At 55.3% G+C, this 25,063-nt stretch overlaps 1 protein-coding gene across 16 annotated transcripts in view; it reads right to left on the bottom strand.

Annotated features, from left to right (window-relative positions):
• The window catches only part of ELN (elastin), a 45,320-nt gene extending 28,621 nt beyond the window's left edge, over positions 1 to 16,699 (bottom strand). For 12 of the 16 annotated variants that reach the window (XR_004432839.1, XR_004432840.1, XR_004432851.1 and 9 more), the window contains exons 1-9: positions 16,203 to 16,699; positions 9,165 to 9,215; positions 8,526 to 8,555; positions 7,056 to 7,088; positions 3,530 to 3,565; positions 2,073 to 2,165; positions 1,717 to 1,794; positions 1,583 to 1,633; positions 818 to 865 (exon numbers count right to left, since the gene is read on the bottom strand). Coding sequence is in view for 1 of the 16 variants with exons in the window: in XM_033192860.1 (XP_033048751.1) it covers positions 818 to 865; positions 1,583 to 1,633; positions 1,717 to 1,794; positions 2,073 to 2,165; positions 3,530 to 3,565; positions 7,056 to 7,088; positions 8,526 to 8,555; positions 9,165 to 9,215; positions 16,203 to 16,284 (502 nt within the window). In the remaining 15 variants the exon portion in view is untranslated. The remainder of the gene's footprint in view (positions 1 to 817; positions 866 to 1,582; positions 1,634 to 1,716; positions 1,795 to 2,072; positions 2,166 to 3,529; positions 3,566 to 7,055; positions 7,089 to 8,525; positions 8,556 to 9,164; positions 9,216 to 16,202) is intronic. The other 4 variants (XR_004432841.1, XR_004432846.1, XR_004432850.1 and 1 more) reach the window with 1 other exon arrangement.
• Positions 16,700 to 25,063: the final 8,364 nt, after the last annotated feature.

Below are 25,063 nucleotides of genomic sequence, written 5' to 3'. Positions count from 1 at the left end.
TAGCAGGGGAGAGAGGGAGGAAGGGCCACTCTGTCAGCAAATCCCACAGAACAGCCTAAATCTGGGCTTTTGGGGGAATTCAGGAGGTCACATGTTGGGTGGGGTGGTCAGGCCCTGGCAGGGGAAAGGAGGGTGAGGGGCAGCTCTTTAGGATCTCCTGCAGGGCAGACTCATTGGGTGGCCCCCTGGTGACTCACAGCCTTTGGGAAACAGCTGGTCACTCTGGGGTCTGTCTTCGGGGGCCCACCTCAGGCTGTGATGATGGTCTGTGCCTGGGATCAGGGCTTGGGTGGGGTGCAGGAAGGATGATTGACCTTTAGGGGATGGACGGACTGCCAGGAACCTTATGTCTGTTAGCCTGAGCTTTGGTGTTTGGGCAAATGGCTCAGGTCAGGACCCAGGGCTTCTGGTGGCCTCTGCTTTTTCGGGGAGGCGAGGTGGGTACTAGGGAGGTTGAGGGGGTTGCTTTTCTGTTTCTTTTTCTTTTTCTTTGTTTTGAGACAGGGTCTTGCTCTGTCACCCAGGCTGCAGTGCAGTGGCGCCATCATAGCTCAATGCAGCCTGGACCTCCTGGGCTCAAGCAATCCTCCCACCTCAGCCTCCTGAGTAGCTGGGACTATAGGTGCACACCACCATGCCTGGCTAAATTTTTTTGTAGAGACGAGGGTCTTACTATGTTGCCCAGACTGGTCTCAAACTCCTGGCCTCAAGCCATCCTCCTGCCTCAGTCTCCCAAAGCAACAGGATTATAGGCGTGAGCCACTGCCTCCTGGCTGCTTTCTTCCTATACAGTCCCTGTTTCCCTCCTTGCCCTCACCTGCACCTGGGAGCACTCCACCTGGGTATACACCTGGCAGCCCCACACCTGTGGCAAAAGAAAGCAAAGTTATGAGCAGTAGCTCAGCCTCCAGGGATTCCCTCCTCGGTCCTCCCCACCCAGGCAGCTCCAAGGCCCTCAAACCCACAGCCCCTTGCCCGACAGGGGCAGCCAGGGACAGACGTGGGGTGGCCACAACCCTCCTCCCACGAGTTTCGGAAGTCATCTGCAAACTCTTCGGTGTGTGGATTTATCTCTGTCTCCTGGAGCCTGTTTACATGGCTGGGCCAGCCCACCTCTGGCTAACAGCTTCCAGATGTCCCTCCCTGCTGTGTAGACTCAGGCAGTCTTTTGTTTAACCTAAAGTCACTTCCTAAAGGGCTTGGTTCGGCAGAACAAGTACCAGATGGGGAGTCAGAGGACACGGGGCTCCCCTACCTCTGTCAGGACTTGCTGCAAGCCCTTCCACACTGACTCGCTTCTTTGAGCCTCAGTTTCCCCATCTGTCGCCCGACAGCCTGCCACAGAGCCCGTCTCTTTCTACCCCAAGATCCTGGGAGAAGGGCCCAGGAAGTAGGCCAGGCCCCTCCTCCCCATTTCACAGACGCAGGCACCACACTTTGGGCCTGGCTAGTTTCTCTGCCCGACTGAAGCCAGGCCCTGCCCTTCCTCCCCAAGTGCAGTGGCGTGGAGAGGGCTCTGTTCCTTCCTGCCCTCTGCCCCTCCCTGCCCTCTGTCCTCCAGCCTCAGGGATTCTGCACTGACCCGGCACTTTCCCAGGCTTCACTCCGGCTCCAGGCTGAGGAACCACCGCACCTGGCACAGAAGGGGCCACATCAGAGTTGGCTCCACCCAGGCCTGCAAGCTTGACCCAGGGAGTTCGGGGACAGCCATTGTACCTGCAGACACTCCTAAGCCACCAACACCGCCAACGCCACCAATGCCACCAACTCCTGGGACACCACCAAGCCCGGCGCCTGCAGAGCCAGGATAGGTGAGGCATTGCACAAGGAACAGTGGGGAGGCAGAAGGGCCCGGGGCTGCATGCTGAGGGCCTGGCATTGAGGTCTGGCCCCGTTACTAACTCGCCTTCAGACTGGGCACAGCTAGTTGCCTCCCTGAGCCCCAGTAGATTGCACCTAACAATCCCACCCACCCAGTTCCCAGGCCTGAGTTGAGGGAAGGTTCTTTGCAAAGCGGAGGGGCCCCATGGAAGCCAGAGGGCTTGTGGCATGCCCCAAAGAGCACCACTCACCAGCCTTGGCAGCTTTGTAAGCTGCAGCAGCATCAGCCACTCCGCCAGGCACCAGAGCCCCCGGAAAGGCACCTGCAGGGAAGGCGCCGAGCCCTGTGGAGGGGAGGATGGGGTGAGGTCCTGAGCTACCACAGCCATGAAGACTCCTACACTCTGGCCCTGCCTGGCCGTGCCCCACTCAGGAAGCATATTGGAGGCTCTTCTGCTGTCTGCCAGACATCAATGCCTGCAGGACATCTATGTGAGCACTGCTCACCAGTACTGGATTTTTTTTTTTTTTTTAAAGACAAGGTCTCACTCTGTCACCCAGGCTGGAGTGCAGAGGTGCGATCTCGGCTCACTGCAGCCTCAACCTCCCAGGCTCAAGCAATCCTCCCACCTCAGCCTTCTGAGTAGGTGGGACTACAGGTGCATGCCACTGTGCCTGGCAATTTTTTTTTTTTTTTTTGGTATTTTTGTAGTGACAGGATTTCACCATCTTGTCCAGGCTGGTCTCGAACTCCCAGGCTCAAGCCATCTGCCCATCTCAGCCTCCCAAAGTGCTAGGATTACAGGTGTGAGCCACCGTGCCTAAGCACCATAACTAGATTCTGTGCTGAGGTTAATGTGTCAGACAGCTGTGACAAAACTGTAGGGCTCTTTTTTTTTTTTTTTCCTTTAGAGATGGAGTCTTGCGGCCAGGCACGGTGGCTTGAGACTGTAATCCCAGCACTTTGGGAGGCCAAGTGAGTGGATCACTTGAGGCCAGGAGTTCGAGACCAGCCTGGCCAACACGGTGAAACCCTGTCTCTACTAAGAATACAAAAATTAGCTGAGCGTGGTGGTGTACGCCTGTAATCCCAGCTATTTGGGAGGCTGAGACACAAGAATCACTTGAACCCGAGAGGCGGAGGTTGTGGTGAGCTGAGATCGAGCCACTGCACTCCAGCCTGGGTGACAGAGTGGGACTCTGTCTCAACAACAACAACAACAACAACAACAACAACACAACAACAACAACAGAGATGAGGTCTTTCTCTGTCGCCCAGGCTGGAATGCAGTGACATGATCATAGCTCTCTGAAGCCTCAGCCTCCTTGGGCTCAAGTGATCCTCTCACCTCAGCCTTCCTGAAAACTGCATGGATCTTTTGGGATCAAATTTCCCCACCCACCCCCTCTAGAATGCCTTCCTGAACCCCTGCTGAGTTAAGTGACTCCCCTGGGCTTCCTTGGCCTGTGGGGCTTCCTCCATGCAGCCTTCACTACTATGTTATAAAGGAACCCAGGTACTCAGCTGTCATTTCCTCGTGTCCTGGGCAGCTGCTTGGGGCAGGTGGTATCAGCATCAGTCCCCATCAGTGCCCAGGACGGAACCTGGCCTGTACCCTTGTTCCATGACTGTGCTTCATACCAGCCCTGGGTTGAGCTCAGAGTCTGGTCCCCACAAGGGGCATCTTGCTGGGGTGTCAGTACTCACCTGCCCCAAGGCCAGTGCCCGCAAGCCCTCCGGGACCTGTGGATAGGAAACAGAGACAGGAGTATAGGCAGCATTCCCAGGCCCAGAGTGGGAAGGGTCTCATGGAGTTAGGGCAGTGCTGTGATCAGCCACTCAGGTCCCTGGGCTGGTCCCTAAGCCTGTGATGCTCAGGGTTGATCCTGATAAAATAGCATTCACCAGTAGTTTAGTGAGCGACTACTATGCACAGTGCAGGTGTCATTGCACCGATCCCCAACAAGCCTGGGCCAGCCCTGTGCTTCTCCAAAAGTCCTGCTGGCTAACAGGATTCAGCAGGGCTTTCGGCAAGGGCTGGAACAGAGCAGAGTCCGTGAGCGAGACCTCACCCAGGCCAGTGAGATCTCTCTTCTGCTTCCTTGCAGATATCTCTTGACTCGGTCCCCTCCCCTTCACCTACATTGGGGAACTCCTGTGTCCCCACTACCCATCTGTCCTTCCATCCAGCCTGCCCTGCAGCCCAGGAGCCTCCTTGCTAAGATGTTTATGAGACATCAAATGGGTCCCTCTGGCTCTCTCCTCCCCACATCTGGGCCCAATCGCTTCGTCTCCCGCGCCGGGAGACATTCCATTGCCTTGGCCAGGACCAATGGGCCGTCAGGTCGGAGTTCACAACCGTGCCAGGTTTGTTTCTAATTATGTGACGATCTCTCCTACAAGTGCCAGTCCTGAGCCCCAGGGGCGAGTCCTCTCCGGAGATGGATCCCAAACATGGAACCCGCTGTACCCTGGATAGGTCCCCCTTGGCTTTCCCTGGGTGTGGTCTCTGTTACTAACCACTCCTCGTCCTCTATTTCCTACTAGTGGGACCTGGACCCCTCTGAAACTCAGCCAGCCTCATGTAAGAAGTGTCTCTGCCTCCGGGCGGGAGTGCCTGGTGATCAGGCAGGAGTCACTTCCCAGCACTCGGGCCCTGCCCCACCAGCTCTGGCAGTCACTTGTCTCAAGCCAGGCCTGTTTCCTGAGCTCTGAGAGGTCAAGGCACATGCTCAGACCTGTCCACAGAGGGACTGACAGTGGAAGCTGAGGACTGCACAGGAAGTGAGAAGAGGCTGGGGCTGCAGTGGGGGACAGGTGGCTTCTCTGGAGCCATCTTCCTTTTTCCCATGATCCCAGCCTGAACGTCCTGTCCTGTGGCCTGACCACTTCTGCCTCTGCCTGCCCTCCTTCCTTTGCACTAACCTGCCCCAAATGCCCCAAGGATTCCAGCACCTGGAAAGGAGGAGAAAGTGGGGAGGGGCTGACCACAGCTGGGAATCCAGGGACCTGGCCAGCCCCATCCTCCTTTCTTTCTGGAATCAGAGAGTTCTAGATTCAGACCCTGCTGCTGCTACCCAGCCTCCATGAGCACAAGCAGGTCAATTTGCCTCTCTGATCAGGCTCAGTTTTCACCATCTATAAAATGGCCATTATATCGCCTGCCTTCCTGGGACCAGTGAGTATGTGCGCAGAAAGCACCTAGTGTGTGTAACCTACCCAGGGCGCACCGTGGGTGCTCCCAGGTCCTTCTTGTCCTTGCCCGTGACCCTCTCAGTGGGCGACTGGCCTCTGGCTAGTGCTCAGGGCGTGGGGCGTGCAGGCTCCCAGCTGCCCGGTCCCCCGCTGAGAGCTGAGGCAGGGCGGGGCCAGCTTGGACCCGCGGTGGCGCCCACGTGGAAAAGCAGCTGCCAGGCCACCCACCCTCTGTCACCAAGGGATTAATTGTTCCCAGGCATGACACGCGCTGCCTGTGCCCCATTCCATTCTGCCTGGGCAGGCCCGGACGTCCTGGTAGCCCGGATGTGGGGGCTTCCCTGGGGGTGCCATGGGGGCTCTGCCAACCCTTTTGTAGCCCTGAGTCTTCGGGGAGGTCATGGAATCCAGTCCTTTGCCTGGAAACAGCGCCCTTTTTATCAGAAGGAGATAAAACTGACTTTCCTTTGGACTGACTCCTTCACCCTGAGCTGGAAGTTCTTTCAGAAGTCTACCCTAAATCTTTCATTAACAAAAGCTTCACTTTCGCAACTACACATCCTGGAACTCCACAGGGAGTTATCTGTCTTTCCTCTGGTGTTTAACCACAACCTGCTCTGTGTCTCTTGCTGCCAGTGGGATCAATGAATGTACCTTCCAGCTTTGTAGGCACAACCTCCTCCATTTGGGTCTTCTAGGCCAAGCACAGACCTACCTCCACACCTCTGTGCCACTATCATCTCCCCTGTCCTCTCTCCACCATCAAAGACCCTGCTAAGAACTCTCACCCACTCCAGGAAGACGGGGTATAGGTGCTAGGAGGGATAAGTGGCAAGCCCCCAGGGCCTCCTGGCCTTGCAGAGCCCTGTAGACCCCAGGCATCCCGTTCTCCCGCCTCTCCTGGCCCCAGCCTCAGTGTTTCACAACCCAGATGGACTTTCAGCGCAGGGGAATCTGGGTCTTGAAGATTCATTTGCACTTGGATTATCAACGATCAGGATTTCATAAGAGCTCTTGGACATCTAAACTGTGTCCTGGAGACTTGGGCTTCTGAGCCAGGGCAACACAGCTCAGGGTGTGGGGCGGCCAAAGTCACATGTGGAGCGTCTCATGCCGAGGGGCCATCAATCTGGAGAGAGACGCTGTTTCCTCCACCTGCTCCTTATCCGCCAGTATTTCCCGGAGGGACTTGCCCCGCCCTCCTTCCTGGGGGTGCATTCCCCAGAGCTGAGAGTGGACCCTCGTGGCAGATCCCAGTCCCTTGGGTGAGGCCAGGATAGATCCGGCCACACCTTCTTACTGGAAAACTCCATGGTCTGGACACAGCTGGAAGGGGCCTGAGATTAGGAGGGGAGCTTATCCGGGACCAGGGTTGGTGCTCAGCTTGGGCTTGGGGTCAGGGTTTGGCCTGAGGCCAGGATTGGGGGTCCTGTGGGACCAGGGTCAGCAGGTTCAGGGTTCAGCCTGGGGTTAGGCTCAGGGCTTGGACTGGGGTTAAGCTTCAGCTTGAGACTGGTGCTCTGTCTGGAGTCAGGAGAAGGGCTCAGAATGGCATCAAGGTCAGGGCGATCTGGGGTATTGGTCTGGGGTCAAGGGCTAGGGGACCACTCAGGGGAAGTCTGGGGCTGAGGATCTGGGGCTGAGCTCCCAAGGGTCATGTAAGGCTTGGAGGTCACTGGAACCGGAGCAATCCCTGACGTTGCCTCTAGTGCTGAGGCTCTGAGACAGCCTCTCCTTTGCAGAGAGGAGTTTCTGGACAGCTGGGTGCACACACAAGCACGTGTAGGGTAGATGCTAGACGCCCTCACACAGGGAGGACGTGGAGCTGCTTGCAGCCTCCTGTTCCTGGAAGCCCTGGGACCTGGCCCAGGCCTACGCATCCTTGGGAGGCTAATCGGTGTCCACACCTCCCTCCTTCCTCCTGCCCGTTGGCTTCCTTGTCCTGTTCCCGGCTTCCTTGTCTCTTTCCCAGTTGGGTAGGTTCCTCCCTCCCCAGCCCCCTCGCTCTCTCTCAGTGCTCAGAGGCCTTGGGTCTTACCTGGCTTGAGAGGTTTGCCTCCAGGCCCCAGCGCTGCAGAGGGAAGAGAAGATAGTGAACAGGGGTGCCCAGCTCATCCATCTACTACTTATCCAACCCCCGTCCCAGGCAAAGTGTGGGCAGTGTGGAATCTCACGCCCCAGGTCCTCCCCCTCAGACACGGAGCCCCTGGGAACCTAGCTCTACTTCTAACTCATGGTTTATACTATTTGAGCCCCAGAGTCTCAGCCTCAAAAGGGGATGATGGGCCAGGCTCGGTGGCTCACGCCTGTAATCCCAGCACTTTGGGAGGCTGAGGCAGGCGGATCATCTGAGGTCAGGAGTTTGAGACCAGCCTGGCCAACATGGTGAAACCCTGCTCTACTAAAAATGTAAAAATTAGCCGGGCGTGGTGTCATGTGCCTGTAGTCCCAGCTACTCGGGAGGCTGAGGCAGGAGAATCACCTGAACCTGGGAGGTGGAGGTTGCAGTGAGCCAAGATCGCGCCACTGCACTCCAGCCTGGGTGACAAGAGCAAGACTTAGTCTCAAAACAAAAAAAAAAAGGATGATGGTACCTGTTCAGCTGGCTTGGCAGGGAGAGTTTTGAGGATCAAAAGAAATAGGAAGGGGCCGGGCAAGGTGGTTCACACCTATAAATCCAGCCCTTTGAGAGGCTGAGGCAGGCAGATCGCTTGGGTTGGGAGTTTGAGACCAGCCTGGCCAACATGATGAAACCCTGTATCAGCAGGGTGCGGTGGCTCACGCCTGTAATCCCAGAACTTTGGGAGGCCGAGGCGGGTGGATCACGAGGTCAGGAGATCGATACCATCCCGGCTAACACGGTGAAACCCCGTCTCTACTAAAAAAGACAAAAAGTTAGCCGGGCGTGGTGGCGGGCACCTGTAGTCCCTGCTACTCGGGAGGCTGAGGCAGGAGAATGGCATGAACCCAGGAGGTGGAGCTTGCAGTGAGCCGAGATTGTGCCACTGCATTCCAGCCTGGGTGACAGAGTGAGACTCCGTCTCAAAAAAAAAAAAAAAAAAAAAACCTTGTCTCTAGAAAAAATACAAAAATAAACTGGTGTGGTGGCACACGCCTGTAGTCCTGGCTAATTGGGAGGCTGAGGGAGGAGAATCACTTGAACCTGGGAGGCAGAGGCTGCAGTGAGCTTAGATCATGCCACTGCACTCCAGCCTGGGCGACAGAATGAGACTCTGTCCCTCCCCGGGCCCTACCCTCCTCCAAAAAAAAAAAAAAAAAAAAAAAAATAGAGGTAGAGAGCACCAGGGATAAAGTCTAGGGCAGGGACTGGGAAAGCCAATGGGTTCTGGTTCTCAAGGAAGCCTCTTCCCCCCCCCCGGATGCTGTCTGTGAAATGAGGGAGTCCTCGATGCTTGGGTCTCCTACGGTTCTCAGGTCTGAGGATGTGTGTGGCTCGGGTGAAACCCAGGCCCCTTCAGTGAGGAACAAGTGTGGTTTCTGAACTCACCTCCTACTCCAAGGCCTCCGAGACCAGCCCCTGTTGGGGGAGAGAGAGAGTGAGCATCAGTACTCCTGCCAGGCAAGCCCACTGCCACCCCCAGCTATGGGTGAATCCACCCCTGCCTAACACGGGACCTTGGGCAAGCCCTGTCCTCTGCAAGCCTCAGTTTTCTCTTCTGCTTGGCCAGCAGTCCAGAGCCAGTTTGTATCTGGGGGAGTGCTGGTGCCTCTCCCCACTTCCATGTCACTTCTGCACACTCAAATACTTTTTAAGTATTGAAAGTATTACTTTCGATTTTTCTTTTCTTATTTTTCTTTTCCTTTTTAGAGACAGGGTTTTACTCTGTCACCCAGACTTCAGTGCAGTGGTGCAATCATAGCTCACCACAGCCTTGAACTCCTAAGCTCAAGTGATCTTCCTGCCTCAGCCTCCCCAGTAGCTAGGACTACAGGCATGCACCACCATGTCCAGCCTGTATGCTCTTAATAGCTGTAAATCAGTGTCTTGTTAATTGCGTTTTAAGTGGGCATGACTTCCGGTAGGTGTGTCAATATCCCTACCTTCTGTAGTGTCAAAGTGTGTATCTATTACGGACATCATCATCATCTGCATGACTTGGGTGTGTGGAAGTTTCATGTACATTACCTGGGTAATAGACTCCTCCAGGAACTCCACCAGGAATGGCCCCAGGGACTCCTGGAAGGAAACAGGTAGAGTCAGTCCTCCAGGAGCCAGAACTATTAGGTTGGTGCAAAAGTAACTGTGGTTTTTGCCATTACTTTCAATGGCAAAACCCAGAATTACATGGAAAGAAGAATGATGCTGATGGCAATAATGACATTGCTTGTCTCCAGAGCAATTCACAAAGTGTTTACTTTGTGTTTACAAAGTGTGTTCTCATTCTTGCTCTTTGAAATCAGCCTGTGAAGTTGGAAGGGCAGGGCTTACTGTCATCATTTTGTTTTGTTTGAGACAGAGTCTCGGCCTGTTACCCCGGCTGGAGAGCAGTGGCGGGATCTCAGCTCACTGCAACCTCCGCCTTCCCGGTTCAAGAGATTCTCCTGCCTCAGCCTCCTGAGTAGCTGGGATTACAGATGCGTGCCACCACGCACAGCTAATTTCTGTATTTTTAGTAGAGATGGGGTTTCACTATGTTGGGCAGGCTGGTTTTGAACCCCTGACCTCAAGTGATCTGCCTGCCTCAGCCTCCCAAAGTGCTGGGATTACAGGTGTGAGCCACCACTCTCAGAGACTATCATTTTAACAGACATGAAATCAGGTTCAGAGAGGTTAAGGGACATGCCTCGGGCCACACAGCTGGAAAGAGACGGAGCCTGGATTCGAGCTCAGGCCAGTCCTTTATTTTTGAGACAGAGTTTTGCTGTGTCGCCCCAGCTGGAGTGTAGTGGCGCGATCTCGGCTCACAGCAACTTCCACCTCCCAGGTTCAAGTGATTTTCCTGCCTCAGCCTCCCAAGTAGCTGGGACTATAGGCGTGCACCCCCACGCCTGGCTAATCGATTTTTTGTAAAGACAGGGTGTCAGTATATTGCCCAGGCTGGTCTGGAACTCCTGGGCTCAAGCGATCCTCCTGCCTTAGCCTCCCAAAGCGCTGGGATGACAGGCCCCTGCACCCTGCTGCCAGTCCTTGGAGTATGATGGTTCTTGCTGTGTTACCTGGTTCTCCCTGCAGTCAGGGAGAGGGCCTGGGGTGGAAGACACTGGGTCTGAGCACCTCTCACCAGGCAGCCCACTCTCTTCCTGAGCTGAGCTGCCGGGTAGAGGCCAGAGCTTTGGGAAGGGCAGGCCGGGCTGCTACAGCAAGCATTAAGGAGGTGCAGCTGCCAGCACAAATGCAGCCATTCCCACAGTGATAGGACGGCGTGAGGTCAGCGTCCTCAGCCACTGGGCAGCCGAGCTTGGGTGGGGCTCTGGCCGTCTGACACGGGCTGTCTTAGGAGGCGCCGGGGCCGCAGGGGGACGCCATGAATGAGCACAGTGAATAGTTTCCTAAGGAAAAGCGAATTCACCGGCCAGGCAGGATCACGAGTTCAGTCCCCATGGACCAGTGAAGCTCTCACTGGGGAACGCTGTGATGCTGGATCCAGACCCTGCCTGAGCCATCACCATGGCAACACACGGGGTCCCAAACCGGGGCCCTGGCTCCACCTCCGAAGGCCCCCCTCTGAGCTTGACAAGCCACCTTGCCAAAGCCCCAGCCCAGCCCTCCTTCTCTGCTTTTTCTGAAAGGAGCTGAGAGCCCCGTGGGGCATGGGCGTGGCTGGGGGATGGTGTGTCTGCAATGTGTTCAGGGAGGCCTTGCGGCCAGACGTCTGGCCTCCAAGCCCTGGCGACGCTGCACAGCTGGGCTTGCTGGCCCCAGGGCCCTGTCAGCCTCAGCTGCAGCCCAGCAGGGTCAGGGCTGTGGAGCTGTCACAGCCGCCTGTGCCAAGACCCCGGCGCCACCCCCTCTCAGGGCTTGTGGCTCCTCAGGCACTGCAATCCAGGCCTGAAGTGTGCGAGTAATCTGGTCAGAACCTCAAGGCTCGCAGTGGTGGCCCCAGGGGGGCTGGGCCTGCTGGGAAGGAGCACTTGGGTCCTGTCATCCGTTGCCAGCACACACATGGTCCGCCTCGGGCCTCTGATGCCTTCCCTGGCTCCAGCCTCCAGCTCTTAACAGTCTCTTATGCGTCTTTCTCTGCCTCGACCTCTCTCCTTCCTCCTCTTTCTCCCCCTCTCCCTCCTTCTTCATGTCCCTCTCTCCCTTCCTCTCTTCTCTCCCGCTCCAGAGCGGACTGCAGGGAACAGTGTGGTGGAGGTTGGGGGAAGATCAAAGCGCTCAGAACAGACCCCTCTGGCTTCTAATTCTGCCTTCACTGCTTCTTACCATCTGTGTGACCTTGGGCAAGTCACTCAACCTCTCTGAACATCGGTTTCCTTTTCTGTGACATGGGGCAGATAATCACGTGGTGGCTGCAAGGTTGCAAGGTTGCTGCAAATTGTAAAAGGGTTCAAGTAACAGGCTATATCCTCTTCTGGAGCTGGCAAACAGTAATTGCTCAAAAATAAAAAGACAGTGGCCCTTACATTTCGTTTTCTTCCCATTTCACTGCACAGTCCGTTGTCCAGGGCTAGGTATACAGTAGTTACTCAATACATGATGGGTGAATTAAGGAGAGGGGAGGCAGGGAGGTTGTCTGTGAATCTGACTCTAACCTGTTTCATCCTCGTCTGCCCTGGGAGTCCCCCTGCCTCGGGCTTGTTGAGCCCCCGGGCTTGGCTGAACCCTGACTTCCTATCTCCTGGGGTTCTGTCCTCCTGCACCCCAGGCACTTTCTGGGGGGAAAGACTTAGCTTCCCCTCCCCCAGATCTCCTCTGTCCCCACCGTCCACCCCCACCATTCAGATCCTGATAATGGTGGCGTTTGCTAAACTTCACGCCTGAACTGCGACAGCCTGGGGAGACCCAGGTTTTAATCCCCATTTTGCAATGAGGGAATGGAGAAGGTTTAGGGGCTGCGAAGGATCCCTGCCTCTCTGCAAGTGAGAGGGGTGAGAATAAAATTAGACAGCAGCTGGAAATTGGAAAGGGCTCTGAAAAGGTAACAGCCGCTTCCCCAGGCCCCACAGGGCATCCTCACTTCTTCCTCCACTCCTTGGCACAAGCCGTTTCTCCTGCCAGGAATGTCCTTGCCTCCGTCCAAGCCCTACCCCTGCACCAAGGCTGAGCTCAGACTCTCCCGTCTGCCTTTCCCGAGCCCACGGCTCTCCCTGACTGTGCTGCTCAGCTGGCCCTAAGCAGTTGGCCTGGAGAACACTTGTCTTGTTTTATGTGGTTTTGGCGTGTTTCACCGACTAGCCTAGGGTGGAACTTGTCTCTTGCATCTTAGAATCACGATCCTAGACTCTCAGGGATCATAACAGTCTTCTGGCCTGGGCTGGACCTCCTTCTGCAAACATCCTTCGTGTTCTGCTTGCATACCTCCCATGACAGGAAAATCACCACCTCCAGATGCTGTCAGCACTAATTGCAGACAGGACTTCCTCCGATTGAGAGTCTGCTCTTCTGTCTCTTTGGTTCTGCCTGCCAGAGCCTGTAGTCTGGGACTTACCCCTCATCCACGGACAGCTCCTTCAACATTTACCTTTCTCTCTTATTTACTTATTTTTAAATGTTCATTTATTTATTTTTTAAATAGAGATGGAGGCCTCCCTATGTTGCCTAGGCTGGTCTCAAACTCCTGGGCTCAAGCAATCTGCCCACGTGGGCCTCCCAAAGTGCTGGGATTACAGGCATGAGTCACTGCACCTGGCCCCATTTACCTTTCTTCTTAGGTCTAACTCAAATGTCACTTCTGCTGGGAAGCCTTCCTGGATTTCCCAAGGCTCCTTCTGGCCACCCCCAACCCAGTCCTCTCTGCTTCTTTCATCATTGCACATCTATTTACACATTAGCTGCCTCTCCACTAGACAAAACATGGTGTAAGTAGCGAGAGGGAGTATTAAACCTTAGCAATGTGCACTAATTACAAGGATCCATGAGCCCAAATTAGCAGACTCTGAATAAGATAATAGATTATTTTAAAAATGTCCATTCCCACGGTCCTTTTATTTGATGCATTTTTTTCCCCAGATATTACATTGCTGGAACCTCTCATTGGCTCTAGGAGATACTTCAGGCAGGGCTGTTTCTCCCCATTTTGCAGCCAGGGAAACGGAGAACCAGCGAGCTGAAGTGCCTAGTCTGGGACCCCTAGCTGACCCCAAGTCACACGTAGGGCCATTTGCCCGGGCCCTGGGCTCTAGGTTCAAAGAGTTGGAAGCAGCCTGTTTGGGAGCGAGCCTGGGGCCAGCCGGCCTTGGCAGTGGGCTTTGCCAAACCAAAGTCCAGGGGACTGACTTGGGGAGCAGATAAGACCACACCAAGCTGTTTGTTGTTTGCATGCAGAAGGCTGCCAAGGGTTTTCAAAAACAAGCTGTCCTCCACTGGGTGACTGTGTCCCCTCCCACACAGGGCACATTTGCCCTCATGCCAGGGCCTCAGCAGACACACAGAGCAGAATCAACCTCTAAACCAGTGCTTCTTGGCTCTGGCGACCCATCGTCACCTGGGGAGCTTGAAAAGTCTGTGTCCAGGTCCCTCCCCAACCAAAGCAAGCAGGGATTTTTGGGTGGGAAGTCTAATAGATAGCCAGGTTGAAAACCCCTGTTCCTGCTTAAGGAAGGGAACAAAATAATTTTAAAAATATTTTAAAAGAGGCAGTGGTTCATGCCTGTAATCCAAGCACTTTGGGAGGCCGAGGTGGGAGGATCACTTGAGCCCAGGAATTCAGACTAGCTTGGACAACACAGCGAGACCCTGTCTCAGTTTAAAAAAATAAGAAAGGTAAAAAATAAAAATAAAAAAGGAAAATAAAAGAAAAAGAAACCTCTGTTCCAAACCATCTTCAGTTCTGAAATCAGGAAAAACAAAAACCAAAACCAAATCCCTGATACTATTTCTGGGGGAAGGGAAAGAATTATCCCTGGGTTCATTTCTCATGCTCACTTTTGAAACAGCCTGGGGGCTGGGCAGCTTGTCCCCTCCTCCTGCTCCCCCACTCCCGCAACAGGGTTCCTTCCTTGGAGCCGCTGAACTTGCATAAGTGACACCCTCCTCCTTGAGGGAGAAGCCAGGCTCCCCTAGGACAGCCAGGTGAGTGGCAGTGAGCGTGTGACCGAGCGCCTCACTCCTCGTGTTGGCTCACCGACCTCTGCAGACTTCAGTAGCACTTCTGTGCAAAACCCCACAAGAGCTCATCAGTTCACACACCCCTTATTTGGACCTAGCAAGTCCAGCCACCTGGGACAGAGCTGAGACTGATCTCTGCAAAGTGCGAGGCCAGCTGGGCGTTTAGCAGTGTCACTGAGGACACAAGGAGAGAGCTGATTCTGCCTAGGTCACGGCCGCTTTAAAGGACTCAGCCCCAAGCCTTCCCCTCCCCAAATGTTGCCTGCTAGCTCACTCCTAACCCTCTCGCCCTTTGACCTGGGGCAGAAAGTTGGCTGATACTGACCCCCAGGGACTACCTTAGCCTGCCGGAGCCTCAGTTCCCTTGTTTGTCAAGTGATGATAAAAATTTCTAATTCTCAAGGCTCCTTGATGATGAACTGCCGCCCTATAGGGGGTGGCCCCATCTGGGAAGGAGGGTGGCTGGGTGTTTGGGGGCTACACCTGGGGAGGAGGCTGAGATGGACCCGGGGTTGCCGCTTTCAGGCCCTGGCTCGTTGCCCCTGCCGGGCCCCGCCTGTGGGTACCCACGTCCCTTGGCCTCGTCCAGGTCCAGCAGCGGACACTGCACGGGAAGCTGTTCAATCTCACGGACACAGCTGCAGCTCCTGCCCCAGCCCCTGACTCCGCCCTGCGGCCCTCCTGCCCCCACTCGATGCCTGGTTCTCCGCCCTGTGGCCCTCCTGCCCCCACTCAATGCCTGGTTCTCATGGCAAGGAAGACTCCCAAGGAAACCAGACCCCACCCAGGCACCCCTACCAAATGCCCTCCTTTTTCCCATGCCAGGGGAGCATCTTCAGTGCTCCCCCGTTGGCCGTGGCATAGTAGCCCCACAGGGGGCACCCTCAAACCCCATAACCAACTGTGCCTGGGTTGGGGCACATAGCAGATGGCCCAGCAGTGCCCCAGGATCCACTCCAGCCTCTGTCACAGCCACACTGCCTCTGCCAGGAGACCGACACCTTCTCCAGCCCACCTTTCCACGCTTGCATACCACATCCCACACACATTCACACACACGGATGCACACACTCCATAACACACACAGTGACAGTCCACACCAGTACCACACCTGGATGCCAGATCGCCCGTGTCTACATGTGTACATGTCTGTCAGGTGGCAGACTTTTGCACACACTAAGGAGCAGCTCCGTATACCTCCTCCAAATATATGCATACACCTGTCTAAGGATGAACCTGTAAGCAGACATATGTACCCTTCCAGAAATCCCTTCCCCTGTTCAGTGACACAGCTGGGCATCTGCACATGTGCATACCTGTGCATGCACATATACACATACGAGCACACAGCACGCTTGTTCCTGCATATACACACACACACAAATGCATACCAGGAGTCCCCGCCCGCCTCAGCAGGGAGAACACAGCAGCAGCTTCCCAACCTGCAAACCCATCCTCAGCGGAGCCCTGGCCTTTCTCACCGGGGGGATCCTGACTTCCCAGGGATCAAGGAACCTGCTGAGATTACACAGCTCACTGCGGCTGAGCTGGTATCAGCCCAGGTTCCCGGTCCCCAGGGCTGGTGTGCACCCCAGCTGTGTCCACAGGTGTGCAGACTGTGATGTCTCCAGACCCAGGGGTTCCTGCTGGGCCCTCCCCCAGGATGCTCTGATCCCCCTACAGGGTGGGCACCCGGGCACCTGAGTAGGGGCCCCCTCAGCCTCGCAGGGCAGCAAAGCTGGATGCTGGGTTGGGACTATTCTGAGGGTGTCTGTTTGACAGGTTCCTCCTGGGCACAGGGCTGGCTCCTGGGAGGGGCAGTTCCAAGGACCCAGTGGCTGAGGGGCTCCCACCTGGGACCCCTTGGAGTTCCCAGGGATGAAAGTCTCCCGCTTGTGTGTCCAGTCACCTGGCCCAAAGGACCCACTGGGGACAGGGGCGAGGGGCCCTTACCTCCAGGCCGAGAGGGGTGGAGGATGGACAGCAGGAGCAGGAGGACTCCGGGCCGCGGGGCCGCCGCCGTCAGACCCGCCATCTCGGGGAGAAATGCCCCAGCCCGCTCTCCGCACCTCGTTTTATCCCCCAAGCCTAATTGCTGCCTCGTCGGCTGCGAGGGAAGGAGGGAGGGAGAGAGGGCGGGCGGGAGGGCGGGAGAGGGGGGAGGCCTGGGGGAGGGGGCCGCGGGGAGGGGACAATTACGAAAGGCCCAGCTCACAAGCCTCCCAGGCCCGGGCTGCTGGACTGCGAGCTTTTTTCCTTGACACACACACGCACACACATGCACACAAGCGCACACTCACACACACACACTTTCCCCCATCTCTTTCCTGCTTTCCCTCTGCGACTGTTCTTTCGCTGCTGGCCCTGTTCCCGCCAGAAAGAGCGAGGGGGGCCTCTGCCAGGACAGCCCTCGGGAGAGGAAGCAGGAGGGAGGGCCTGGCGGCCAGGCCAAAAATCCCAGCCCCAGCCAAGGCCCGAGTGGCCAGGCCCCCGCCCCTCCGGCTGGGCCCCGGGCCCAGTGTGGGGACACGGGCCAGCTGTCCCGCGCCTCAGCCCCCACTCCGGCCCTCCAGACTCCCCAACACCCCCAGGCCTGGCTAGAGACAGGTTCTGCCCACAGCTGGGGAGGGGAACTATTGGGCAGCTCTGGGGACTCAGGGGGTGCTATGTCTACAGAGGTCGGGGGGCTGCAGGTTGAATGGTCTGGAAGGTAGGATCGGGTTGGTATGGCTCTGGGAGGGATCTGGGGGGAGGTAGGGGACCCTGGACAGGGCTGCATTCTGCAGGGGCCAAGGTCTCAGCCTCCCACCTGAAGCTGGGTAGGAGGTGTTGGGTGGGTCTGGGGTGGATGCCTGCAGAGGCCAGGGGGCTAGAGGCAGGGGAATGGCCTGGGAGTTAATGCCATGTTGGTGCTGTCTCCATGGGCATCTGGGGCACATGGAGGATCCCGACACACAGGGTTCTATTCTGCATGGGTCAAGCTCACAGCCCTATATCCAGCCCCAAGCAGTTCTCAGGGTCTGGCAAAAATCAGCCTGGATCCCCAGGTGCTCTGTGGGGGAACAGGGAGGTGGGAGCCCCCCGGCAGACTGAGAGGCAGCCCAGCTTCCCATTATCACTGGGCCACCTCCCATCCCCACGCAGCGCACAGCTAGCTAGCGGCCAGACCAGCCTGGGAGCTTCTGGACTGCTGTTCTCCCGGGCCCCTCTGGGAAGGCTGACGTTCCTCTGCTGGCCAGGAGGGGGCAGCCTGCACTGAAACAGCTGGGACCACATTCCTGGAGAACTCTGCATTTCTGCCCCCAGGACTGAGCTGGATGGGGACCCTGGGGAATTTTTGGGTTTGGAGTGTGGGATGGAACAGGGGACGGTCATGTCCCCCACCCCTCACTTCCCACTACTGCTAGTGGAGAAGAAATGTGAGACCTAGAGAATAGGAGAGGGAAACTTGTCCCTTGCCTTAGGTCACAGCCGGTCGGGGACAGCATGGAAGCCACATGCTCTGTGGGCTTTTCCCTGCACCACGATGGCTCCAAAGGATGAGTTAAAGGCCCCTTGTGCAGGCAAGAGCACTGTGGCAGTCTGGGGTGCCAGCAGGGGTGGCCCAGCATGGAAAGGTCAAATGCAGGCATTGGTCAAGGCAGGCATTGGTAGACCTAAAAGTACATTTCTGGCTCTAGCCTTTCTGGTGGGATAACCTCTCCACAGAGTGTCAGTTTCCTCATCTGTCTACAGGTGATCAGTATTCCTAGCTAAGAGATTATTGCAAAGACAAATACAACACTGTCCTGCTTTTCTGCTAGATCAAAAATGCTCTGTGTTCAGCTGGTACCAGGACTGGTGTCAATACTACGATTGCCATCACTCGTTCGGCAAGCATTCTGCTTCTAGGACAGCTATCAGGCTCCGGTCTATACGGGGCCACCCCGGGACCCTGGACAAACCCTTCCCTTTCCCTGGGTCTTTGGAAGGAGCAGCTCTGGAATTTTGGAAGGTAGGGGTGTGCCTGGAGAATTGTGAATGATCTTGAAGATGTGCACACACAGCCAGTGTACAGCTCTTATTATGGTATGTGTTTATTTGGGGGTACTTTGAGGGTAGCTGACGGAGATTATGCTGGGGTGAAAGTCCCCCCCAAGCCACTCTTTGTGGGTAAAGGTAGGGGCTGCTCAGGGGCAGGGTCTGAAGCCCGATGCCTGGGATGTGCCTACTGCAGGGGAGGGGAAGTCAGTGCTGTATCTGCATGCCTTCCCCTTCCTGGGAAGGAGGAAGGCAGGGGGTACTGTGGGGAGCTGGACCCCTCTCCTCTCGAGGCAGTGACGTGGGCAGGAACCAGCTTTCAGACTTGCAAACCGCAGTCTGCACAGAGTCTTTATTAATTCCAGGACGGGGAGAGAGTCCGGAGCCAGGGGGAGAGAGCTTGCAGTGGGGGGATCCAGGAGGGGTGTGGAGGGGGCACTCGCAGGAATAGACTTGAGATGGCTGGAACAGACCTCTCCCCCGAGGCCTGGGGCCCTGTGTCCTGCCCCCCAGCCTGTGTGCTGCTCCTACTTAGCAGCCTCTGCTCACTGCAGGAGCTCCACGAACATACACGCCACGCCGTGGTCTGATGCATGCAATACATAATGTAAGGACTGGAGATGACAGTCATCAGCCACCATTCATTCATTCATTCATTCACTTGTCCATTCAAGACCCATCAGTGCTCAACTGCTTAGTATCACCTCCTTGCCTACCTGTATGACTAAATAAGGTCATACATACGGAATTGCCCACAGAGGGCTACCGGGTGCACCTGGCTGCCTGGTGACCGCTGATCTTGCAGTTATCATTGACAAGCCTTGCCCACTTGTTGCCTGGCTCAGTGCTAGCAAGGCGCAACCAGATGAGTCACCCACAGGCCATCCCTGTCTTCCAGCTCCTGTAGGTGCACCCATTTAGGAAGGACAGAGTTCCCAGTCTCTGGATGGCTCTGTGAACGTCATTGCTTTGCTCAGACACCCTCAGTCGCTATCCAGACAAAGTTCAGATTTCTTTTTTCTTTTTTGAGACAGAGTCTTGCTCTGTCGCCCAGGCTGGAGTGCAGTGGCACGATCTCAGCTTACTGCAATCTCCGCCTTCCGGGCTCAAGGGATTCTCCTGCCTCAGCCTCTCAAGTAGCTGGGATTACAGGCACCCACCACCACGCCCAGCTAATTTTTGTATTATTAGTAGAGACAGGATTTCACCATGTTGGCCAGGCTGGTCTCAAACTCCTGACCTCAGGTGGTCCGCCTACCTTGGCCTCCCAAAATGCTGGGATTACAGGTGTGAGCCACCGCATCCAGCCCCTCCTATGATCTTAAATTTACTAGTAGCCATATGAAATAAAAGAAAACATAAGTAAAACTATTCTTAGTAATATATTTAACACAACATATCTAAAGTATAATCCTTTTCAACATGTAATCAAAATAAAAAATATTGAGATATTTTGCATTATTTTTTGCACCAGGTCTTAAAACTGGCGTGTATTTTGCATCGAGGGTGCATCTCAGTTTGGACTTGTCACATTTCAAGTGCTCCATTAGCCACACGTGGCCAGCAGCTGCCATGGGGACAGCGCTGGTTTAGACCGTAAGAGGACTGGTGAGATGAGCCAGCCTTAGTTCTTTTTTGGTGGTTTGTTTTGTTTTTTGAGAGGGAGTCCTTCTCTGTTGCCCAGGCTGCAGTGCAGTGGCGTGATCTTGGCTCACTGCAACCTCCGGCCTCCCAGGTTCAAGCAATTCTCCTGCCTCAGCCTCCCGAGTAGCTGGGATGACAGGCATGTGCCACCATGCCTGGCTAATTTTTGTATTTTTAGTAGAGACGGAGTTTCTCCATTTTAGCCAGGCTGATCTTGAACTCCTGACCTCAGGTAATCCTCCCGCCTCGACTTCCCAAAAATGCTGGGATTACAGGCGTGAGTCACTGTGCCCAGCCAGAGCTAGCCTTAGTTCTGATGCACTTGGAGGGGAATCTGGATCCTGCTATGTAGAGGTTCAAAGTGAAACGGGCTTGAGGACAGGGCAGAGGGACAGAGAAGGAGGGATGTCCTTGGAGGCTGGCAAGGGGCACCCGTGACAAGCAGCCCCAAAGGAGAGGCCCTGCCTTCGTGCTGGTGACTGAGCCAGAGAGGGCGGCTACCTATTGTGGGGTGCCCGGCAGCATCGGCCCAGAGCCAGCACCTCAGCTGGAAAACGAAAGGGACTTCTGAAGCTCCTCTCTTTCCAGAGGCCACCAGGAGCCCCTCAGACGGCCGGCCAGGAAAGAAAGGGGTCTGGCGTGGGCACAGGTGTCACAGGTAAAGGAACTGCAGCTGAAAACAGATTGAATGCCCGTGGGTTTGGGCCATTTGCTGGGTGTGCCTTCATCACACAGAGTCAGCCCAAAAGAAGGACAGGCTGTGCTTCGAGGGGGTGCGTTGGACGTTGTGGGACGGAGGCTGAAATTCTGGAATACGGTGCTTCTGCAACCCCCCAGGCTGGGATTGGGTTCGGAAGGGTCGGCAGTCGTTGTTGTGGTTGTGATGGGGACTGATATTGATTAGTGTATGAGTTTGGCCAGATTATCTAATAATGACGACAGATAGTGGCATCGACAGTAATTAACCCCTAGAATACCTGGTTTCGTCCTATGAAGACAGTGATCTTCATAACCATTTAAGGGTACAAACGTATCTGTAAGAATCAGGTATACAGCAAGTGCTTAAACATGGGAGGGGGGTCCATGACACCATTTCAGGCCACTGATCATGGCTGGGTGGAGAGGTAGTCATAGGAGGAAACCCCATCCTTGTGAGTTCTGCCCCCTGCAACCTCCGGGCCATGCCGTGTTTCCTCTTAGCCCCGGGTGTTTGCGTGTCTGAGTCATTTGTCAGTCTGGATCTTTGGCCAGTGTGAGCTGGGGGTGGGGAGGTGGGTGTCCTGGACGAGCTGTTCTGCCCTGTGCTGTTCCTACAGTGCCTGACGGGCTGTCTGTTGCCATCTGGAGGGGAACATCATGAGCCGGCCCAGCTCTGTGCACCCCCTTCCCATGGGACCCGGGATGGAGGAGTCCAGAACACGCCTCTCATTTGCTTGACACTTGACCGTTTACAAAACACACTTCCATTTTCCACTGGGGATATTATTATTCCGGTTAACAAGCAGAAGGGTTAGGAGCCCTATCTATAAACTCGGCATTACCCGAAAGAGCATCTTGGTGTCTGCCTTAGATCTGTTTAATTTAATTTAAGCCAATGCCACACAGGTGGGTGGCAGTGAATTCCATCCCAGTTGCTGGGTCTGTCTTCCCCCACTTCCACCCCCTACCAAAATCCAGCTATCTTAGAGCCTGGAGATAGTAGGGGCCCTGACTCCCTGACCCCCTTGTTGGAAACTGTGTGCTCCTGTGCACCCCAAGACTGTGCTGGAGTCTGAGGCTGGGAAGCTCGGGGCTGCACCACCTCCGGAGGCGCTTCCAAGGCAGTGGCCTGCAGGGCATTCTGTCATCTCTGGGCTGGCAGGAGATGCTCCCAATCTAAGATACTCACTCTCATCTCAAAGATGACTTCCGGCGGCTTTTTCTTGCAACTTGGGGCTTTGCTTGGAAAGTGGCAAGAGGGGAGGGTTACAGGGTGGATAAGCACAGATATTCATGACTCAATCAACTATCCTGCCACACAGGTGAGGAAACAGATCCTTGAGGAAACGCGTGACTGGCGCAAGGTCACCCAAAAGCACTGTGACCCGGAGCTCAAGCCTCTAGAGTATTTCACTCCCCCAGCCACACTGCTCTAGGGTAGAGCAATGATCTCCGCCGCAAGTTCGGCTCAGCACCTGGAAAGCAAAGCGTTCTCTTCCCTGGGCTGGGCACGTCGTAGGACCCAGGGCTGAGCTGCCTGCTCCCCTGAGCTGGCTCTAGGAACTGGTGGGCAGAGCTGCTGCGGCTCTCACCCCACCCAAGCGCCCTCCCTGGAGCCCTTATCTCCCTGGCCTCCCGCAGCCCTCCGTGCTCAGGAGCCTTTCCAAGCGCCTGAGCCGGGGGAGCTCTCTTCCTCCTGGTTTTGCCCATCTCCATCCCCACACCACATTTGGCTGCTCCCCGCCCTGGGCAGAGCCCTCCACCCATGCCCGGAACCCTCAGCTGGCCTGATCCCTGTGGCGCCAGGCGGGTCCCGAAGGGCGGGCAGGGCAGCTGCCAGGATGCTGGATGGGAGGCAGGCGAGGCTGGGCCAGGGGCTCCCGCTGGGCCTGGGGTGATCCACTCCCTTGTTCATTCTGTTCTCCACATTCCTGAGTGGCCTGCTCAGGTTTGGGAAGGGGCGACAGGCATAGAGGACACCAGCACCTGCAGTCCTGGGAACAGAGGGTCAGAGCCTCTAGGAGGGGAGACAGTCAGGAAGGCTTCCTGGAGGAGTCGATGCTGAAGCTGAATCCTGTTGCTGCTTTCTGGTGGTGTACGCAAAAGCAGGAAGGCTGAAGGCAGCTGTGACCAGACACCCAGGCTTTGTCCTCCTGCCCACCCACACGGCCGCCTGCAGGGAGCTTCTGAGAGCACAGACTCCACGTGTCCCCGCCCTGCTTAAAGCCCTCCAGTAACAGACTCTCAGAGGACGCTGGTCCTTCCTACTCGGCCCAGGCCACTTCAGGGCTCCTATGCAGGACTTTCACTCAATCAGCACCTTTCAAATTTCAGGTTGTGACCCATTAGTGGGGCTTGAAATCACTGTAGTGGGCCAGGAATGACCTTTTCATTATTTATTTATCTATTTATTTATTTAGAGACAGGGTTTCACCCTGTAACCCAGATTCGGCTCACTGCAACCTCTGTCTCCTGGGTTCAAGTGATTCTCCCACCTCAGCCTCCCGAGTGACTGGGAGTATGGGCAGGAACCACTGTGCCCAGCTTAGTTTTGTATTTTTTGGTAGAGATGGGGTTTTACCATGTTGCTCAGGCTGGTCTCGAACTCCTGGCCTCAAGCGATCCACCCACCTCGGCCACCCAAAGTGCTGGGATTACAGGCATGAGCCACCGCGCCCTGCCAGGAACAGGATTTTCAGAAGGGATGGAATGTCATAGAACAGAATGGAGTTAAATAGAATAGAAAATAACAGAATAGACTAAATGCAAGTGATCAAATTCAACACTGTCTCTCGCGCTTTTTCTTTTTTCTTCTTTCTTTTATCTTTTGAGACAGGGTCTTGCTCTGTTGTCCAGGCTGGAGTGCAATGGCATGATCATAGCTCACTGCAGCCTCAAATCCTGGACTCAAGTGATCCTCCTGAGTAGCTGGGACTGCACGTGCATTTCACCACACCTGGCTAATGTTTTAAAGTAATTAATTAAAAAAAGATAGGAACAGGGTCTCACTGTGTTACTCAGGCTGGTCTCAAACTCCTGGCCTCAAGCGATCCTCCCGCCTCGGCATGATTACAGGCATGAGCCACGGCGCCTGGCCTGAACCTTTGTTTAAGTTTATGTGTTTGCATGTGTATACTGGATCGTGATGAATTGTTTTTTCTGCTCAGCACTGTCAAAAAGTCTAAAAGGCATGGTTGCCATGACTATTTACACATCATTCTCTCCGTCTACCCTGAGGGTTATTGTCATTCCTATAGCAAGCATCTGCAATGCAGCTGAGTGAATGTGTGAGTGAAAAAAATGAGCAGGGATGGGGGGAGACCCCTATTGCTATACACCTCCCCAGCCCCCTTGGTGGTCACAGATCAGACCCCTGCCAAGCAGATAAGAGCCGGGTGCCGGGTCTTGGGCCCCCAGCTTGGATCACACGTGGGGTCATGGGTCTCAGGTGGGGCCATGTCTGCTCCTGACCCCATAAGCCCTCCAGACTCCCAGGGGGACAATCAACTGGTTCAGGTCCTCAGAATCCCGAGGACGGGACCAGGCATAGTGGCTCACGCCTGTAACCCCAGCACTTTGGGAGGCCACGGCAGATGCATTGCTTTAGGTCAGGAGTTTGAGACCAGCCTGGCCAACATGGCAAAACCTTGTCTCTATCCAAAATACAAAGATTAGCTGGGCAAGGTGGTGCACAACTGTAATCTCAGCTACTTGGGAGGCTGAGATTGAGATCGCACTGCTGCATTCCAGCCTGTGCAACAGAATGAGACTGTCTCAACAACAACAACAAAAAAAGAGACCCTGTCTCCAAATACAGTCACATTATGAGGTCCTGGGGGACTGAGAGGACTTCAACATGTGAAGTTTGGGGTGACACAATTCAGTCCATAACAGAAGGCTTGTGGGAACCTGGGAGAGTGAGGGGGCCTCCTCCTTCCTCCCAGCTCCAAGTGCAGTAAGGGAATATTCTGGAGCTAAGACCTGCAGATGCCCTGATTCCTTTCTCAACCATCAGCACGCTCACTGCAAACCTTCCCTTGCCCTCTTCTGAAAGCAAACCTCTCTGGTTTAGGTTTGTGCCTGGGCTGGAAGGGTGGGTTTCCGGAGTTGGGAGCCCCTCCCAGAACCATATTCAAAATATCCTGGTTAGGAGAAAAGCCCCCACCTGCACTGACTTCTCAAGAGGTCCTTCCTGGTCACACTGTGTTACTAGGTGGTCTGGGTATGATGCCCGGCGAGGGGCATGTGATTGTCCCTGGCCCTTTCTTTGGTTCAGGCTGGGCTACCTACTCTTCTTCCATCAGCCCAGATTGGCGGGAGCCCTGGTTCCCCTACCCTGAACTGTGTATGGGAATTCACAGGTATATAAAGAAAAATCCACCTGAAAGTGATAATGTGGATTAGGGCGGGGAGTCATGCAGAAGCAGTGCCAGATGGTGCAGTCCAGGAGG

Source organism: Trachypithecus francoisi, unplaced genomic scaffold, assembly GCF_009764315.1.
Source record: "Trachypithecus francoisi isolate TF-2019V2 unplaced genomic scaffold, Tfra_2.0 Lachesis_group4, whole genome shotgun sequence".
Taxonomy (NCBI): Eukaryota; Metazoa; Chordata; class Mammalia; order Primates; family Cercopithecidae; genus Trachypithecus; species Trachypithecus francoisi.
The sequence above is the reverse complement of the archived record's forward strand: the minus strand, read 5'-3'. Positions and strand labels throughout refer to the sequence as shown.